The 20,990-nt window shown below is 59.8% G+C and overlaps 1 protein-coding gene across 1 annotated transcript in view; it reads right to left on the reverse strand.

Annotated features, from left to right (window-relative positions):
• PRR12 (proline rich 12) overlaps window positions 1-20,990 on the reverse strand; it is a 36,065-nt gene that overhangs the window by 13,476 nt on the left and 1,599 nt on the right. The window contains 7 exon segments of the mRNA XM_053968360.1: window positions 1,157-1,501; window positions 2,352-2,437; window positions 3,892-4,402; window positions 6,317-7,366; window positions 7,369-9,662; window positions 10,271-10,432; window positions 14,536-14,648. Of these exon segments, the coding sequence (XP_053824335.1) occupies window positions 1,157-1,501; window positions 2,352-2,437; window positions 3,892-4,402; window positions 6,317-7,366; window positions 7,369-9,662; window positions 10,271-10,432; window positions 14,536-14,648 (4,561 nt within the window).

Here is a 20,990-nt window from a genome sequence, read left to right on the forward strand (position 1 = left end):
CAGTCCCACCTTGAGCGCAGGAATATCCTCCACGCGCACCACGAACTCGTCCCTCTCCCTGAAGATGCCCTCTCCCAGTCCCTCCCAGTGCCATGTCCTCACTCCCAGTCCCTCCCAGTCCATCCCAGTCCCATCCCAGTCCCATCCCAGTCCCTCCCAGTCCCTCCCAGTCCATCCCAGTCTCTCCCAGTCCATCCCAGTCCCACCTTGAGCGCAGGAATATCCTCCACGCGCACCACAAACTCGTCCCTCTCCCTGAAGATGCCCTCTCCCAGTCCATCCCAGTGACTCCCAGTCCATCCCAGTGACTCCCAGTCCCATCCCAGTCCCTCCCAGTCCCTCCCAGTCTCTCCCAGTCCATCCCAGTCCCACCTTGAGGGCGGGGATGTCCTCCACACGCACCACGAACTCGTCCCTCTCCCTGAAGATGCCCTCTCCCAGTCCATCCCAGTCCATCCCAGTGACTCCCAGTCCCTCCCAGTCCATCCCAGTCCCACCTTGAGCGCAGGAATATCCTCCACGCACACCACGAACTCGTCCCTCTCCCTGAAGATGCCCTCTCCCAGTCCATCCCAGTGACTCCCAGTCCATCCCAGTGACTCCCAGTCCCATCCCAGTCCGTCCCAGTCCCTCCCAGTCCCATCCCAGTCCCATCCCAGTCCATCCCAGTCCCATCCCAGTCCCATCCCAGTTCCGTCCCAGTCCCTCCCAGTCCCTCCCAGTCCCACCTTGAGCGCGGGGATGTCCTCCACGCGCACCACGAACTCGTCCCTCTCCCTGAAGATGCCCTCTCCCAGTCCCTCCCAGTGCCATGTCCTCACTCCCAGTCCCTCCCAGTCCATCCCAGTCCCATCCCAGTCCCATCCCAGTCCCTCCCAGTCCCTCCCAGTCCATCCCAGTCTCTCCCAGTCCATCCCAGTCCCACCTTGAGCGCAGGAATATCCTCCACGCGCACCACAAACTCGTCCCTCTCCCTGAAGATGCCCTCTCCCAGTCCATCCCAGTGACTCCCAGTCCATCCCAGTGACTCCCAGTCCCATCCCAGTCCGTCCCAGTCCCTCCCAGTCCCATCCCAGTCCCATCCCAGTCCATCCCAGTCCCATCCCAGTCCCATCCCAGTTCCGTCCCAGTCCCTCCCAGTCCATCCCAGTCCCACCTTGAGCGCGGGGATGTCCTCCACGCGCACCACGAACTCGTCCCTCTCCCTGAAGATGCCCTCTCCGCCGCTCTCCTCCTCGTCGCTCGTGTCCCCGCACACGGCGGCCGTGCCCTGTTTCTGGGCCAGGTGCAGCGGCCGCTCCGGCGGCTCCGGCGCCTCCGGGGACCCCCCCGGGGGGCTCGGGACCCCCCCGGGCCCGGCCCCGCCCCCCGGCCCCGCCCCGGCCCCGCCCCCGCCCGGCGGAGACAGCGGGGGGGCCGCGGGGGGGGGAGGGGAGGGCTGGGGGGGCTCCGGGGGGGGCGGGGGGAGGGGGCGGGGGGGGATCCTCCGGCGGGGGGGCGGCTGTGGGGGGGGGAAAGAGGGTTAGACAGGTCCTGGAAGGGGCATGGGAAGGTCCTGGAAGGGTCCTGGGACCCCAGCAGGTCCTGGCAGGTCCCTATGAATCAATGGAAGGTCCCTATGAATCAATGGAAGGTCCTGGCAGGTCACCATGAGCCCCTGGAAGTTCCCTATGAATCAATGGAAGGTCCTGGAAGGTCACCATGAACCCCTGGAAGGTCCCTTTGAACCCCTGGCAGGTCCTGGCAGGGCCCTATGAACCCCTGGAAGGTCCCTATGAATCAATGGAAGGTCCTGGAAGGTCACCATGAACCCCTGGAAGGTCCCCGTGAATCAATGGAAGGTCCTGGAAGGTCACCATGAACCCCCTGGCAGGTCACCATGGACCCCTGGAAGGTCCCTATGAATCAATGGAAGGTCCTGGAAGGTCACCATGAACCCCCTGGCAGGTCACCATGGACCCCTGGAAGCTCCCTATGATTCAATGGAAGGTCCTGGCAGGTCCCTATGAACCCCTGGAAGCTCCCTATGAATCAATGGAAGGTCCTGGAAGGTCACCATGAACCCCTGGCAGGTCCCTATGAATCAATGGAAGGTCCTGGAAGGTCACCATGAACCCCCTGACAGGTCCCTATGAATCAATGGAAGGTCCTGGCAGGTCACCATGAACCCCCTGGCAGGTCCTGGCAGGTCACCATGAACCCCTGGCAGGTCCCTATGAATCAATGGAAGGTCCTGGAAGGTCACCATGAACCCCCTGACAGGTCCTGGCAGCTCTCTATGAACCCCTAGATGCTCTCTATGGGTCCTGGCAGCTCTCTGTGGACCCCTGGCAGGTCCTGGCAGCTCTCACCGTGCGCCTCGGGGGGCTCCCTGCGCTCGGGGGGCTCGTCCAGCGCCGAGATGGCCGAGCTGATGCTCTTCTGCAGGTCCTGGCAGCTCCCTAGGAACCCCTGGATGCTCTCTATGGGTCCTGGAAGGTCTCTATGAACCCCTGGAAGGTCCCTATGAACGCCTGGATGCTCTCCATGGGTCCTGGAAGCTCTCTATGGACCCCTGGCAGGTCCTGGCAGCTCCCTATGGGTCCTGGAAGCTCTCTATGAACCCCTGGCAGGTCCTGGCAGCTCTGTATGAAGCCCTGGATGCTCTCTATGGGTCCTGGCAGCTCTCTATGAACCCCTGGCAGGTCCTGGAAGCTCTCTATGGACCCCTGGCAGGTCCTGGCAGGGCCCTATGAACCCCTAGAGGCTGTTTATGGGTCCTGGCAGCTCTCTGTGAACCCCTGGAAGCTCTCTATGGGTCCGGGCAGCTCTCTCTGAACCCCTGGCAGGTCCTGGCAGCTCTGTATGAAGCCCTGGATGCTCTCTATGGGTCCTGGCAGGTCCCTATGAACCCCTGGAAGCTCTCTATGGGTCCTGGCAGCTCTCTGTGAACCCCTGGAAGCTCTCTATGGGTCCTGGCAGCTCTGTATGAACCCCTGGATGCTCTCTATGGGTCCTGGCAGCTCTGTATGAACCCCTGGAAGCTCTCTATGGGTCCTGGCAGCTCTGTATGAACCCCTGGATGCTCTCTATGGGTCCTGGCAGCTCTCTATGAACCCCTGGAAGCTCTCTATGGGTCCTGGCAGCTCTCTATGGACCCCTGGCAGGTCCTGGCAGCTCTGTATGAAGCCCTGGAAGCTCTCTATGGGTCCTGGCAGGTCCCTATGAACCCCTGGAAGCTCTCTATGGGTCCTGGCAGCTCTGTATGAACCCCTGGAAGCTCTCTATGGGTCCTGGCAGCTCTGTATGAACCCCTGGAAGCTCTCTATGGGTCCTGGCAGCTCTGTATGAACCCCTGGAAGCTCTCTATGGGTCCTGGCAGCTCTCTATGGACCCCTGGCAGGTCCTGGCAGCTCTGTATGAAGCCCTGGAAGCTCTCTATGGGTCCTGGCAGGTCCCTATGAACCCCTGGAAGCTCTCTATGGGTCCTGGCAGCTCTCTCTGAACCCCTGGATGCTCTCTATGGGTCCTGGCAGCTCTGTATGAACCCCTGGAAGCTCTCTATGGGTCCTGGCAGCTCTCTATGAACCCCTGGCAGGTCCTGACAGCTCTGTATGGACCCCTGGCAGGTCCTGGCAGGTCCCTATGAACCCCTAGAGGCTGTTTATGGGTCCTGGCAGCTCTCTATGAACCCCTGGATGCTCTCTATGGGTCCTGGCAGCTCTCTGTGAAGCCCTGCAGGTCCTGGCAGCTCTCTCTGAACCCCTGGATGCTCTCTATGGGTCCTGGCAGGTCCCTATAAACCCCTGGATGCTCTCTATGGGTCCTGGCAGCTCTGTATGAACCCCTAGAGGCTGTTTATGGGTCCTGGCAGCTCTCTGTGGACCCCTGGCAGGTCCTGGCAGCTCTCACCGTGCGCCTCGGGGGGCTCCCTGCGCTCGGGGGGCTCGTCCAGCGCCGAGATGGCCGAGCTGATGCTCTTCTGCAGGTCCTGGTTCTTGCTGACCGAGTCCTCCTCGTCGCTGGAGAACGAGGGCAGCGTCTCCAGGTTCCTCTTGAGCTCCTCGTCCAGGCGCTTGCAGGGCGAAGGACACGCCATGACCAGCCCCTCGCCCTCGCCGCCCTCCAGGGGCCCGCCCAGCACGCCGGGCCCGAAGCCCTGCGCCGCGCCCGCCTTGGGGGGCTTGCAGGGGCTGCCGGGCGGCGGCTGCCGCTTGCCCGACTTGAGGAAGTCCAGGAAGGAGGCCATGAAGCCCGACTTGACCTCGGGCTGCTTCTCCTCGGCCTCGCGCAGCCGCTGCTTGGCGCGGCTCTGCGACGGCGACGGCTCGGCCGGCGCCTCCGGGAACGGCGCCGGCGCGCCGGCAACGGCGCCGGCAACGGGCACGGGAGAGGGCTCCGGCTTGGACACGGCCAGCTTGATCTGCGGGGAAAAGGGAACTGGGTTATACTGGTTTGTACTGGGACATATTGGACACAGCCAGCTTGATCTGTGAGGAAAAGGGTACTGGGTTATACTGGTTTGTACTGGGAGACATTGGACATGGCCAGCTTGATCTGCGGGGAAAAGGGTACTGGGTTATACTGGTTTGTACTGGGAGACATTGATCCCCAATGGACACGGCCAGCTTGATCTGCAGGGAAAAGGGTACTGGGTTATACTGGTTTGTACTGGGACATATTGGACACAGCCAGCTTGATCTGTGAGGAGAAAAGGGAACTGGGTTATACTGGTTTGTACTGGGAGACATTGGACACAGCCAGCTTGATCTGTGAGAAGAAAAGGGTACTGGGTTATACTGGTTTGTACTGGGAAACATTGATCCCCAATGGACACGGCCAGCTTGATCTGTGAGGAAAAGGGTACTGGGTTATACTGGTTTGTACTGGGAAACATTGGACACCCAGCTTGATCTGTGGGGAAAAGGGAACTGGGTTATACTGGTTTGTACTGGGAGACATTGATCCCCAATGGACACGGCCAGCTTGATCTGTGAGGAAAAGGGTACTGGGTTATACTGGTTTGTACTGGGACATATTGACCCCCCATGGACACGGCCAGCTTGATCTGCGGGGAAAAGGGTACTGGGTTATACTGGTTTGTACTGGGAGACATTGATCCCCAATGGACATGGCCAGCTTGATCTGTGGGGAAAAGGGAACTGGGTTATACTGGTTTGTACTGGGACATATTGGACACGGCCAGCTTGATCTGCGGGGAGAAAAGGGAACTGGGTTATACTGGTTTGTACTGGGAGACATTGGACACGGCCAGTTTGATCTGTGGGGAAAAGGGCACTGGGTTATACTGGTTTGTACTGGGAGACATTGGACACGGCCAGTTTGATCTGTGGGGAAAAGGGCACTGGGTTATACTGGTTTGTACTGGGAGACATTGATCCCCAATGGACACGGCCAGCTTGATCTGCAGGGAAAAGGGAACTGGGTTATACTGGTTTGTACTGGGAGACATTGGACATGGCCAGTTTGATCTGTGGGGAAAAGGGCACTGGGTTATACTGGTTTGTACTGGGAGACATTGATCCCCAATGGACACGGCCAGCTTGATCTGCAGGGAAAAGGGAACTGGGTTATACTGGTTTGTACTGGGACATATTGGACACGGCCAGCTTGATCTGCGGGGAGAAAAGGGAACTGGGTTATACTGGTTTGTACTGGGATATCCTGACCCATCCATGGATACGGCCAGTTTGATTGGGGAGGGGAGATGGACCCCAATTTTGGGTCATTTTGTGACCATTCCCAGCACACCAAACCCCCCAAAAACCCCAATTTTGGGACCATCCCAAGCACACCAAACCCCCTAAACCCCCCCAAAACCCCAGTTTGGGGTCATTTTGGGCTCATATAGAACACACCACACCCTCAGACCCCAATTTTGGGTCCTTTCAGGAGCATTCCGTGCACACCAAACCCCCCAAAACCCCAATTTGGGGTCATTTTGGGCTCATATGGAACACACCACACCCTCAAACCCCAATTTGGGGTCATTTTGTGACCATCCTGAGCACACCAAACCCCCCAAAACCCCAATTTGGGGTCATTTTGGGCTCATATGGAACACACCGCACCCTCAAACCCCAATTTGGGGTCATTTTGTGACCATCCTGAGCACACCAAACCCCCCAAAACCCCAATTTGGGTCATTTTGGGACCATTCCCAGCACACCAAACCCCCCAAAACCCAAATCTGGGGTCATTTTGGGCTCATATGGAACACACACCACACCCTCAAGCCCCAATTTGGGGTCACTTTGTGACCATTCCCAGCACACCAAACCCAATTCGGGGTCCTTTCAGGAGCACACCCCCTCACCTTGAGCGGCCGCAGCGGCTCCATCCCCTCTCCGTCCTCGGCGCCCTTCTTGCCCCGTCCCCTGCCCCGGCCCCGCGGCCTCTTGGCGCCCTCGGGGAAGCCGGGCGGCTCCAGGGGCCGGATCCTGGGCCTGCCCCGGGGCCGGGGGGGCCCTTCCCGCTTGGGCTTGGTGGGCTTGCGGCCGCGCTTCTTGGGAGCGGGGTGCGCGCCGGGGTGCGGGCAGAAGTCGATGTCGCCCATGGGGGTGAGGGGCGGCCGGCGGCAGCTGGAGATGAGGTCGGGCAGCAGGTCCGGGAGGCGCCGCGAGTTCAGGCGGATGTCGGCGGGCACGTCGGCCTTATCCTCGTCGTCCTCGAACTCGTACTCCTGCGCGTAGGTTTTTTTGGGGGGTGGGAAGGGGTCCCGCTTGCGCAGCAGGTGGAAGGAGGAAGTTTTCAGCAGCTTTTTGGGTTTGGAGGAGCAGAATAAAGGGGTGCTGAGAGGCGGAGGAGGGGGTTTGGGACCCCCGTCGCCGGTGCTCTGGATTAAGCCCAGCGGTTCCGCGTTCACCGTGGAGGGCAACTCGTGCTTGGGGGGCTCCAGCCCCAGCTGGGGGGGGTCCCCAGCGGCCCCCCCGTCCTGCGGGCAGAACGAGGGGTAGCTCTGCCCCATGTCATAGGGAGGGGGCGCTTTCATCCCCTCGGGCCGCGCCTCCAGCCCGGCGGCGTTGGCGCTGCCTTCCTCCTCCTCCTCCTCGCTGGGCTTGGGGAAATCCTCGGGCGGGGGGCCGAACATGTCCTCCATGCCGGGGAAGAAGCCGCGGTCCTCGTCCTGCAGCAGAGCGTCCGGGAAGCAGATGGAGGTGAGGGGCACGAAACGCCCCTTGCCCCCCGCGGGGCTCCCCCCTTCCGAAAACTGGTCCTTGGCTTCGGGGGGCACGGCCGGGACCCCCCCCTCGGGGTCCAGCAGGTGCCCGGGCGGTCCCTGCACCCCCGCGCTCTGCCCCAGGTGCGGTTCCAAGCCCAAGGGGGGCTCCAAGAAGTCCTGGATTTCCTGGGGAGGGGGCAGCACCTCCATGGAGTCGGGGGGCAGCGGCGGCGGGGCCTGGGGGTCCAGCCCTTGCGAGCGCACCTGGTGCAGGTGAGCTTCCAGCAGCAGCTGCGGGGAGGGGGCGGCCGGAGGGGCCGGGGCGGCCGAGGGGGCGGCGGGGGGGGCGGCGGAGGGGGCGGCGGCGGGGGCGGCATCCGCTGCTGCTCCAGCAGGTGAACGTCCAGCGGGGGCCTCGCCTTGGGCCGGGCGTGCAGCTGGCTCTGGGTGTGGGTGAGCACCGAGGGCAGCAGGGACCCCCCCAGCTCCGGGGAGGGGTCCAGCAGGAGGTTGTGGGGCTCCAGCGGGGGCCCCTCGCCCACCAGCCGCCCGTGCTCGGGGGTTTTGGGCAGGTACGAGTGCGGCGGCGGCGGCTGGCCCAGCTCCTTGCCGCCGGACAGGTGCTCGGGCGGCTTCTTCAGCTCGTACGTGTCCAGCGTGGGCGGCGGCTGGTGGCCGTAGTGGACCACCGAGGTGGCCGCCACCTCGCCGCCCCCTCCTCCTCCGCTAGCCCCCCGGAATTCTTTGCCTCTCTCCGGCTTCTTCTTCTCCTTGAGCAGCGCCAGCTCCAGCGGCGCCTCCAGGTTGGAGTTGGGCCGGATGACGCTCTGCAGCTGGTAGCGCTCCTCCTTGCCCAGAGCCCCCCCGTAGCCCCCCAGAGTTTTGGGGCGCTCCTCGCAGCCCCCCAGCCCCTCTCGGGGCGGGCTGGGCGCCTGCAGCAGGTGCTGGATCAGGAAATCCTCGTCCTCGCTGCGCTCCGCCGCCAGCAGCTCCGCCTCGCCTTTGGCCCCCTTGCCGAAATTCGGGGGTGCCCCCGGCGGGGCGGGGGGCGGCTGCCGCTCCAGCCCCCCGCCCGGAGCGGCCCCGTAGCCCTGCGGGGCCATGAAGGACGGGGAGAGCACCGAGCCCAGGTACTTCTGCGACTGGCCCGGCGACGCGCCGCTCTGCGGCCGGGCGGCCGGCGGCGACTGCAGCGGGCGGATGATGGGCGACGGGCTGGACCCGCCCAGGCCGGCGTAGGGCAGCGGCGGCCCGGGCATGGCGGGCGAGTGGCCGGTGCTGTAGGTCAGCGAGGGGCTGGCGGTGGGCAAGCCCTGCGAGGGGGCCGGCGGCCCGTAGCCCCCCGCTTGCCCCCCCTCGGGCTGGACGCCGTAGGGCAACGCCTGCAGCTGCTCGGGCGAGTAGGTGCCCGCGCCGCTGACGCAGGGCTGGAGCCCCCCTTGCCCGCCGGCTTGCCCCCCGCCCTGGTAGCCGCCGGCTTTGCCGCCCATGTCCCCCCCCTGCCCTCCGCTGAACCCCCCCGCGGGCTGCGCCGCCCCCGCCAGGCTTTGGGGCGCCCCGGGCGCGTTGTAGCCGGGGGCTCCCCCCATGGCTAGCAGGCTCTGGGGGGGCTGGCCCGGCGAGTAGGCCGGCGACTGGCTAGCGATGACGGAGCTGGGCTTGGGCGTGCTGGGCGTGTAGCTGCTCTGGCACTTGGGCGTGTTGGTGGAGCGCGGCGGCTGCCGCGACGCCGAGTAGCTCTTGGACTTGCCGCCGTTGCTGCCGCCCGCGCCGCCGTTGCCCGCCGCGCCGCCGGCGCCGCCGGAGTAGCCCGGCGACTGGATGATGGGCCGGTAGCCCGGCTCGGGGCGCGGCGCCGCGGGCGCGGCCTTGGGGGGCTGCTGCGAGCCCTCGGAGCTGGCGGGCGACTGCTCGCCCAGCGGGCTGCAGGACAGCGGGGCGCGGTGAGCGGGCACCTGCTGGTAGGAGCCGCCGCAGCTCAGGTAGTGCTGCAAGCCCGGCGCCGGCGGCAGCTGCGGCTGCGCCGCGCCGGGCCGCTGGTAGTGCTTGATGACGCTGTCCTGCCGCGATATGGCGCGGTCGCCGCCGCCCGCCGCGTTGGCGCCGCCGAAAACGGGCGCGTTGTAGAGCTGAGGGGGCTGCTCGGCGGCGGCCAGCAGGTTGAACTGGGACGACGCGGGAGCGGGCCGGTACGGAGGGGTCTGGGCGGGCAGCGCCGAGCCCAGCACGGCCGAGCCCAGGCGGTCGAAGCCCAGCGAGGAGGGCACGGCGGGCTGCGTGGGTTTGATGTGCAGCAGCGGGTCGTGGGGGGACAGCAGCCCGTTGGAGCCGGGGCTGAAGGCGGCCTCGGGGAGGCTCAGCGGGGATCCCACCGGGAAGCTGCGGCCGCCGAAGGACGCCGGGTGCTGGTAGGGGCCGAGCGCCGACGAGGACGGGAAGGTGCCCGAGCCGGGAAGGGCTCCCGAGATGAAGAGCTCGGCCGGAGCTGGAGTGTGCATGGCTGCAGGGTGGGGAAACGTCGGGGTGAGGGCGTGGGAGAGAGGGGAAGGGCACTGGGGGCACCCTGCGACGTGTGGGGACCCCGGGAGGGTAGGAGGAGACACCCCCAGAGGGAGTGGGGACACCCAGGTACACCTGGGGACCCCATTTGGGGAGGGGGGGACACCCAGGTACACCTGGGGACCCTATTTGGGGAGGGGGGGGACACCCAGATACATCTGGGGACCCCATTTGGGGAGGAGGGGACCCCCAGGCACAAGTGGGGACCACATTTGGGGAGGGGGGACAGCCCAGAGGGGAGTGGGGGACACCCAGGTACACCTGGGGACCCTATTTGGGGAGGGGGGGACACCCAGGCACAAGTGGGGACCCCACTGGGGTAAATGGGGACCCCTGGGGTAAGTTGGGACCCCTAAAATGCAGAACAAACCCCCCGCAAAACAAAATTAGGACCCCTCCGCCCAGGAGAAAATAAAATAAAATAAAAACCCTCCCCAAAATCGAAGCAACATAAAGATTCCCCCCAAAATAAAGCCCCCAGGCCCACCAGTCTGCCAGGAGGGCGTGCAGAACTGGGACCCCCCTCCCCATAAAAGCCCCCAGACCCACCAGTCTGCCAGGAGGGCGTGCGGAACTGGGAGAGGAGGGACGAGGCCGAGGGTCCGGGCTGGGGTCCCCGCGACTCCAGCGCCGAGATCAGGTTCATGACGGAGGCGTCGGGGGCCGCGCCCCCCGCGTGGTGCAGCCCCGTCTCGAAGAGCCCCGACAGCCCTGGGGACACGGGGACAGCTTGGGGACAGCTCGGGGACACCTCGGGGATGTGGGGACACCGCGGCCGTGACCCCCACAAGGACAGGGAGGGAATCGAGGGGACAGTTTGGGGTGACCCTGAGTGATGCAGCCCTGGGGACACGGGGACAGCTTGGGGACAGCTCGGGGGTGCCCTGGGGACACCTCAGGGACACCTCAGGGATGTGGGGACACCGCGGCCATGACCCCCACAAGGAGGGACTTGAGGGGACAGTTTGGGGTGACCCTGAGTGATGCAGCCCTGGGGACACCTTGGGGACACCTCGGGGACACCTCGGGGATGTGGGGACACCGCGGCCGTGACATTTACAGGGTCGGGGTGACGTGGGGACACGGCAGCAAAGGGCGGCGGTGACACAGGGTTGGGGTGACAAACGTGGGAGGTTTTGGGGCGAGGGGACGGCAAATGGGATGTGACAAAAACGGGGGGAAAGGAAGGAAAAATGGAGTGAAATGTGAGGGGAGAAAGGGGGGAAATGTGAGGGGAGAAATATAAGGGAAAAAGGGGGAAATGTGAGGGGAAAAAGGGAGAAATATGAGGGAAAAAGGGGGGAAATGTGAGTGGAGAAATATGAGGGGAAAAGGGGGGAAATGTGAGGGGAGAAATATGAGGGGAAAAAGGGGGGAAATATGAGGGGAAAAAAGGGGGAAATGTGAGGGCAAAAAGGGGGGAAATGTGAGAGAAGAAATATGAGGGGAAAAGGGGGCAAACGTGAGGGAAAAAGGGGGGAAATGTGAGGAGAGAAAGGGGGGAAATGTGAGGGGAGAAATATGAGGGAAAAAGGGGGCAAACGTGAGGGGAAAAAGGGGGGGAAATGTGAGGGGAAAAAGGGGGGAAATGTGAGAGAAGAAATATGAGGGGAAAAGGGGGGAAATGTGAGGGGAAAAAGGGGGAAATATGAGGGAAAAAATGGGTAGGAAATGACACAAGAAAGCAACAGGAAATACAAAGAGAAGAAGTGGTGGGAAAAGTTAGGGGAAAAAAGGTGAGAAACATAAATGGAAAAGGAAAGTGTAAAACTTCAGTGGACAAAATGTCAACAAATGCAAAAAAAGAAATAGCCAGAAACCTGAAAGCAAAAAGGGTGTGAAATGTGAGGGGGAAAAAGCAGGAAATGATAGGAAAAAAGCAGGAAACGTGAGTGAGGAAAAAAGGGTACGAGGGAAAAATTGGTGGGAAATGCGAGGGAAGAAAATGTGGGAAATGTGAGGGGGAAAAAGAGTGGGAAATGTGAGGGGAGAAAAAATGGCAGGAAACGTGAGAGGGAAAGCTGGGAAACATGAGGGAAAAAAGGGCAGGAAACGAGACAACAAAGTGGCAGGAAATGTAACAAGAAAAACTGGTGAGAAATGTTACAGGAAAAAAAAGATGAAAAATGTGAGAAAAATAAAGGTGTAAAACTTTAGCGGAAAAAATGGCAGCAAATGCAAAAAAGGAAATAGCCAGAAACCTGAGAGGGGAAAACGGTGAAAATGTGAGGGGGAAAAAGGGCATGAGGGAAGAATTAGTGGGAAACGTGAGGGAAAAAAAAAGGTGGGAAATGCGAGGGAAAGAAGAGTAGAAAATGCGAGGAGGAAAACGGGCCCAAAATGTGAGGGGAGAAAAAAGGTGGGAAACGTGAGGGGAGAAAAAGTAAGAAAGGTGTAGAGGCAAAGAGTGGGAAATGTGAGGGGAAAACGGGTGGGAAATTAGACAACAAAGCAGCAAGAAATGCCAAGAGAAAAATCACCAAGAAATGTTAGGAGCAAAGGAGAGAAACGCAAAGGGAAAAGGAAGGCGTTAAACTTGAGGAGACAAAATGGCGGCAAATGCGAGAAAGGAAACAGATGGAAAGTTGAAGGGAAAAAAGGTGGAAAATCTTAGAGGAAAAAAATGCATGAGGGAAGAATTGGTGGAAAATGTGAGCAGAAAAAAGTGAGAAACGTGAAGGGAAAAAGAGCAGGAAATGTGAGGGGGAAAGGGGTGGGAATCGTGAGGGGGGAAAAGAGTGGAAATGTGAGGGGTCAAGATAGCAGAAACATGAGGGGAAGATGGCGGGTAAGATTTGGGGAACAAAGCAAGAAATGTGAGGGGGGAAATGTGAGTGGCAAACATGAGGGGAAAAGGGTGGGAAATGGGAAAAAGTGCTGGAAATGTAAGGGGAAAAAAGGCAGGAAAAAATGGGAAATGGGAGTGAAAATTGGCGGCAAATGTGAGGGGAAAAAGGGCGGGAAACGTGAGGGGAGAAAAGGGCAGGAAATGGAAGGCAAAAAGAACAGTAAATTCGAAAAGGACAGGAAATGAGAGGAAGAAAAGGTAGGAAACATAAGGGGAGAAAAGGGCAGGAAACGTGAGGGGGAAAAGGGTGGGAAACACGAGGGGAGAAAAAGGCAGGAAATGGAAGGCAAAAAGGACAGTAAACTCAAAAAGCACGGGAAATGAGAGAAAGAAAAGGTACGAAAGAGAAGGGGAGAAAAGGGCAGGAAACATGAGGGAAAAAAAGGGCGGGAAACGTGAGGGGAAAAAAGGGAGGGAAACGTGAGGGGAGAAAAGGGCGGGAAACGTGAGGAGGGAAAATGGCGGGAAACGTGAGGGGAGAAAAGGGCAGGAAACGTGAGGGGGGAAAAGGGCGGGAAATGTGAGGGGAGAAAAGGGCAGGAAACGTGAGGGGGGAAAAGGGCGGGAAATGTGAGGGGAGAAAAGAGCGGGAAACGTGAGGGGAGAAAAGAGCGGGAAACGTGAGGGGGGAAAAGGGCGGGAAACGTGAGGGGAGAAAAGGGCGGGAAACGTGAGGGGACAAATGTTGCAGGGTGACACAGCGCTGGGACATCGAAGTGACAAGGTGACCCAGGGACCTGGGGTCATGGTGTTGTGCGGTGAGGGTGACACAAGGTGGGTGACAGGGGTGACAGGAGGTGACAGGGGTGACAGGAGGTGACAATAGGAGATGCTAAATAACAGAAACTGACAAAATGTAACAGAAAGTGACTGTAGGTGACAGGTGATAGGAGCTAGCAGAAGGGGACAGAAGGTGACAGGAGATGACAATAAGTGACAAAACGTGAGAGTAGGTGACAGTAGGTGACAAAACATGACAGCACATGATACAGGTAACAGAGCTGACGGTAGGTGACAGAGTGTGACAGTAGGTGACAAAATGCGACAGCAGGTGACATTAGGAGACAGTAGGTGACAAAATAGAGCAATAGCTGACAGAGATAACAGGTGACAGTAGGTGACAGAACACGCCAATAGGTGACAAAATGAGACAGTAGGTGACAGTAACTGCCAGTTGACAAAAGGTGACAGAAGGCGACAAGCAGCGACAGTAGGTGAGGGGGTGACAAGGAGCGACAGTAGGTGATGGTGACAGAAGGTTACAAAAAGTAACAGTAGGTGACAATAAATGACAGTAGGTGACAATAGGTGATGATAGGTGACAGTAGATGACAGCAGATGACAGTAGGTGATGATAGGTGACAGCAGGTGACAGTAGGTGACAATAGGTGACAGTAGGTGACAGCAGGTGACAGTAGGTGACGATAGGTGACAGTAGGTGACAGCAGATGACAGTAGGTGATGATAGGTGACAGCAGGTGACAGTAGGTGACAATAGGTGACAGTAGGTGACAGCAGATGACAATAGGTGATGATAGGTGACAGCAGGTGACAATAGGTGACAGCAGGTGACAGTAGGTGATGATAGGTGACAGTAGGTGACAGCAGATGACAGTAGGTGATGATAGGTGACAGCAGGTGACAATAGGTGACAGCAGGTGACAGTAGGTGACAGTAGGTGACGATAGGTGCCAGCAGGTGCCAGCAGGTGACAGTAGGTGATGATAGGTGACAGTAGGTGACAGTAGGTGACGATAGGTGCCAGCAGGTGCCAGCAGGTGACAGTAGGTGCCAGCAGGTGACAGTAGGTGACAGTAGGTGACGATAGGTGCCAGCAGGTGCCAGCAGGTGATGATAGGTGACAGTAGGTGACGATAGGTGCCAGCAGGTGACAGTAGGTGATGATAGGTGACAGTAGGTGACGATAGGTGCCAGCAGGTGCCAGCAGGTGCCGCAGGGGCCGTACCTGGCGGGTGGTGGTTGGCCGCATAGCCCTGCAGCGGGTGGGGCGCTCCGTAGGGCTGCCGGTGCAGCAGGTCGGGGTCGGGGTGCGACCCCCGCGAGCCCCCGTACACCAGGCTGGGGACAGGGACAGGTGTGTCACACGGGACTGTCACACCCCCAAAAAAACAACCCCCGTACACCAGGCTGGGGACAGGGACAGGTGTGTCACACGGGACTGTCACACCCCCACCAAAACAACCCCCCGTACACCGGGCTGGGGACAGGACAGGTGTGTCACATGGGACTGTCACACCCCCCCATACACCAGGCTGGGGACAGGGACAGGTGTGTCACACGGGACTGTCACACCCCCACCAAAACAACCCCTGTACACCGGGCTGGGGACAGGGACAGGTGTGTCACACGGCACTGTCACACCCCCACCAAAACAACCCCTGTACACCGGGCTGGGGACAGGGACAGGTGTGTCACACGGGACTGTCACACCCCCCCGTACACCAGGCTGGGGACAGGACAGGTGTGACTGTCACCGCCCCACAACTCTGTCACACGTGTGAGACAGGTGTGTGACAGGTGTGACACAAGTGGTGTGAGCTGTGCACACCTGTGTGTAACACAGGTATGACACAGGTGTGAGCCCCACAGGTGTGTGACACAGGTGTGACACAGGAGTGAGCCCCACAGGTGTGTGACACAGGTATGACACAGGTGTGAGCCCCACAGGTGTGTGACACAGGTGTGACACAGGTGTGAGCCCCACAGGTGTGTGACACAGGTGTGACACAGGTGTGAGCCCCACAGGTGTGTGACACAGGTGTGACACAGATATGAGCCCCACAGGTGTGTGACACAGGTGTGACACAGGTGTGAGCCCCACAGGTGTGTGACACAGGTGTGACACAGGTGTGAGCCCCACAGCTGTGTGACACAGGTGTGACACAGGTGTGAGCCCCACAGGTGTGTGACACAGGTGTGACACAGGTATGAGCCCCACAGGTGTGTGACACAGGTGTGACACAGGTATGAGCCCCACAGGTGTGAGCCCCACAGGTGTGTGACAGGCGTGACACAGGTGTGAGCCCCACAGGTGTGTGACACAGGTGTGACACAGGTGTGAGCCCCACAGGTGTGTGACACAGATGTGACACAGGTGTGAGCCCCACAGGTGTGTGACACAGGTGTGAGCCCCACAGGTGTGTGACACAGGTGTGACACAGGTGTGAGCCCCACAGGTGTGTGACACAGGTGTGACACAGGTGTGAGCCCCACAGGTGTGTGACACATGTGACACAGGTGTGAGCCCCACAGGTGTGTGACACAGGTGTGACACAGGTGTGAGTCCCACAGGTGTGTGACACAGGTGTGACACAGGTGTGAGCCCCACAGGTGTGTGACACAGGTGTGACACAGATATGAGCCCCACAGGTGTGTGACACAGGTGTGACACAGGTATGAGCCCCACAGGTGTGAGCCCCACAGGTGTGTGACAGGCGTGACACAGGTGTGAGCCCCACAGGTGTGTGACACAGGTGTGACACAGGTGTGAGCCCCACAGGTGTGTGACACATGTAACACAGGTGTGAGCCCCACAGGTGTGTGACACAGGTGTGACACAGGTATGAGCCCCACAGGTGTGAGCCCCACAGGTGTGTGACAGGCGTGACACAGGTGTGAGCCCCACAGGTGTGTGACACAGGTGTGACACAGGTGTGAGCCCCACAGGTGTGTGACACAGATGTGACACAGGTGTGAGCCCCACAGGTGTGTGACACAGGTGTGAGCCCCACAGGTGTGTGACACAGGTGTGACACAGGTGTGAGCCCCACAGGTGTGTGACACAGGTGTGAGCCCCACAGGTGTGTGACACAGGTGTGACACAGGTGTGAGCCCCACAGGTGTGTGACACAGGTGTGACACAGGTGTGAGCCCCACAGGTGTGTGACACATGTGACACAGGTGTGAGCCCCACAGGTGTGTGACACAGGTGTGACTCCCACAGGTGTGTGACACAGGTGTGACACAGGTGTGAGCCCCACAGGTGTGTGACACAGGTGTGACACAGATATGAGCCCCACAGGTGTGTGACACAGGTGTGACACAGGTATGAGCCCCACAGGTGTGAGCCCCACAGGTGTGTGACAGGCGTGACACAGGTGTGAGCCCCACAGGTGTGTGACACAGGTGTGACACAGGTGTGAGCCCCACAGGTGTGTGACACATGTAACACAGGTGTGAGCCCCACAGGTGTGTGACACAGGTGTGACACAGGTGTGAGCCCCACAGGTGTGTGACACATGTGACACAGGTGTGAGCCCCACAGGTGTGTGACACAGGTGTGACACAGATATGAGCCCCACAGGTGTGTGACACAGGTGTGAGCCCCACAGGTGTGAGCCCCACAGGTGTGTGACACAGGTGTGACACAGGTGTGAGCCCCACAGGTGTGTGACACAGGTGTGACACATGTGTGAGCCCCACAGGTGTGACACAGGTGTGAGCCCCACAGGTGTGTGACACATGTAACACAGGTGTGAGCCCCACAGGTGTGTGACACAGGTGTGACACAGGTATGAGCCCCACAGGTGTGAGCCCCACAGGTGTGTGACACAGGTATGAGCCCCACAGGTGTGTGACACAGGTATGAGCCCCACAGGTGTGAGCCCCACAGGTGTGTGACAGGCGTGACACAGGTGTGAGCCCCACAGGTGTGTGACACAGGTGTGACACAGGTGTGAGCCCCACAGGTGTGTGACATGTGTGACACAGGTGTGAGCCCCACAGCTGTGTGACACAGGTGTGACACAGGTGTGAGCCCCACAGGTGTGTGACACAGGTGTGACACAGGTGTGAGCCCCACAGGTGTGTGACACATGTGTGACACAGGTGTGAGCCCCACAGGTGTGTGACACAGGTGTGACACAGGTGTGAGCCCCACAGGTGTGTGACACAGGTGTGACACAGGTGTGAGCCCCACAGGTGTGTGACACAGGTGTGACACAGGTGTGAGCCCCACAGGTGTGTGACACAGGTGTGACACAGGTGTGAGCCCCACAGGTGTGTGACAGGTGTGACACAGGTGTGAGCCCCACAGGTGCGTGACATGCGTGACACAGGTGTGAGCCCCACAGGTGTGCGACATGCAGGCCTGGCACACGTGACACAGGTGTGACCTGTGCACAGGTGTGACACACACTGACACACAGGTGTGACACAGCCACACACACAGGTGTGACAGGCCCACAGGTGTGTCACATGTGATACAGGTGTGACACAGCCCGACACAGGTGTGACACACCTACACGTGTGACACGCCCACTCACAGGTGTGACGCACCCCCACACACAGGTGTGACACACCCACTCACAGGTGTGCCATGTGTGATACAGGTGTGCCACACCCTCACACAGGTGTGACACGCCCACTCACAGGTGTGACATGCTATAAGTGTGACACAGGCACACACAGGTGTGACACGCCCACTCACAGGTGTGCCACGTGTGATACAGGTGTGCCACACCCTTACACAGGTGTGACATGCTACGAGTGTGACACAGGCACACACAGGTGTGACACCCCAAAGCCTAGCACACCCCAAATCTCGGTGTAATGGGATTGCAGCACCCCAAATCCGACCACAACCCCAAATCCCTCAGCACTCCAAATCTCTCAGTACCCCTAATTCCTGGTGTAATAGGATCACAGCACCCCAAATCCCAGCACACCCCAAATCCCGGTGTAATGGGATCACAGCACCCCAAATCCCTCTGTAATGGGGTCCCTACACCCCAAACCCCGGTGTAACAGGATCGCCACACCCCAAATCCCTCAGCACCCCAAAGCCCGGTGTAATGGGATCACAGCACCCCAAATCCCAGCACAATCCCAAATCCTGGAGCACCCCAAATCCAAGTGTAAAGGGATCACAGCACCCCAATTGTCCAGGGAGACCCCAAATCCTGGCGCATCCCAAATCCCTCAGTACCCCTAATTCCTGGTGTAATAGGATCACAGCACCCCAAATCCCAGCACACCCCAAATCCCGGCACACCCCAAATCCCTCTGTAACGGGATCCCAGCACCCCAAATCTCCAGTGGGACCCCAAATCCCTCACCATCCCAATTCCCGGTGTAACGGGATCCCTGCACCCCAAATCCCAGTGTAACGGGATCCCAGCACCCCAATTCTCCAGGGAGACCCCAAATCCCTCAGCACCCCAATTCCTGTTGTAATGGCACCACAGGACCCCAATATTGCCGGGATGCCCCAAATCCCAGCACGCCCCAAATCCCTCTGTAACGGGATCCCTGCACCCCAAATCCACTCAAATCCCTCTGTAACAGGATCCCTGCATCCCAAATCCCTCCAAATCCCTCTGTAAAAGGATCCCAGCACCCCAAATCCTGATATAACGGGGTCCCTGCACCCCAAATTCCCTGAAATCCCAGTGTAGTGGGATCACAGCACTCCAAACTCTGGTGTAACGGGATCGCAGCACCCCAATACAGACTGAACACCCCAAATCCCAGCACCCCAAATCCCGGTGTAACGGGATCCCAGCACCCCAAATCCCTCTGTAACGGGATCCCAGCACCCCAAATCCCTCTGTAACGGGATCCCAGCACCCCAAATCCCGCTGTAACGGGATCCCTGCACCCCAAATCCACTCAAATCCCTCTGTAACGGGATCCCAGCACCCCAAATCCCGCTGTAACGGGATCCCTGCACCCCAAATCCACTCAAATCCCTCTGTAACGGGATCCCAGCACCCCAAATCCCTCTGTAACAGGATCCCAGCACCCCAAATCCACTCAAATCCCTCTGTAACAGGATCCCAGCACCCCAAATCGCAGTGTAACGGGATCCCAGCACCCCAAATCCCGGTGTAACGGGAGCCCTCACCCCAAATCCAGCTGTAACGGGATCCCCGCACCCCAAATCCCTCTGTAATGGGATCTCTGCACCCCAAATCCCCCCAAATCTCAGTGTAACAGGATCCCAGCACCCCAAATCCCGGTGTAATGGGATTCCAGCACCCCAAATCCCTCTGTAATGGGATCACAGCACCCCAATACAGACTGAACATCCCAAATCCCAGCACAACCCAAATCCCGGTGTAACGGGATCCCCACACCCCAAATCCCTCTGTAACAGGATCTCTGCACCCCAAATCCCCCCAAATCCCTCTGTAACAGGATCTCTGCACCCCAAATCCCCCCAAATCCCTCTGTAACAGGATCCCAGCACCCCAAATCCCCCCAAATCCCTCTGTAACAGGATCCCAGCACCCCAAATCACAGTGTAATGGGATCCCAGCACCCCAAATCCTGGTGTAATGGCACCCAGCACCCCAAATCCTGGTGTAACGGGATCCCAGCACCCCAAATCCAGCTGTAACGGGATCCCTGCACCCCAAATCCACTCAAATTGCAGTGTAACAGGATCCCAGCACCCCAAATCCCGGTGTATCGGGATCACAGCATCCTAACACAGACTGAACACCCCAAATCCCTGTACACCCCAAATCCCGGTGTAACGGGATCACAGCATCCCAACACAGACTGAACACCCCAAATCCCTGTACACCCAAATCCCAGTGTAACGGGATCTCCGCACCCTGAACTCCAGCTGTAACGGGATCCCCGCTCCCCAAATTCCACAAAATCCCGGTGTAACAGGATCCCTGCACCCCAACACAGACCGAACACCCCAAATCCCAGCACACCCCACGTCCCGGTGTAACGGGATCCCTGCACCCCAAATCCCAGCACACCCCACGTCCCGGTGGAACGGGACCCGTCACCCCAAATCCCCCCAGATCCCTCTGTAAGGGAATCCCTGCACCCCAAACTCCGGTGTAATGAGATCCCTGGACCCCAAATCCCGGTCCAACGGGACCCCTCGCCCCAAATCCGGGTGTAACGGGACCCCTCACCCCAAAATTCGGGTGTACCGGGATCCCAGCACCCCAAATTCCCCGAAACCCCGGTGTAACGGGACCCCTTACCCCAAACCCCGGTGTAACGGGCTCCCTGCACCCCAAATCCCCCTCACCCCAAACCCCGGTGTAACGGGACCCCTCACCCCAAATCCGGGTGTACCGGGACCCCTCACCCCAAATCCGAGTGTAACGGGATCCCTCACCCCAAATCCCCCTCACCCCAAACCCCGGTGTAATGGGATCCCTGCACCCCAAATCCCCCTCAGCCCAAACCCCGCTGTAACGGGACCCCTCACCCCAAACCCCAAATCCGGGTGTACCGGGACCCCTCACCCCAAATCCGGGTGTAACGGGACCCCTCACCCCAAACCCCCCTCACCCCAAACCCCCCTCAGCCCAAACCCCGCTGTAACGGGACCCCTCACCCCAAACCCCAAATCCGGGTGTAACGGGACCCCTCACCCCAAACCCCCCTCACCCCCAACCCCGCTGTAACGGGACCCCTCACCCCAAACCC

This window comes from Vidua chalybeata, chromosome 34, assembly GCF_026979565.1.
Source record: "Vidua chalybeata isolate OUT-0048 chromosome 34, bVidCha1 merged haplotype, whole genome shotgun sequence".
NCBI classification, from domain to species: Eukaryota; Metazoa; Chordata; class Aves; order Passeriformes; family Viduidae; genus Vidua; species Vidua chalybeata.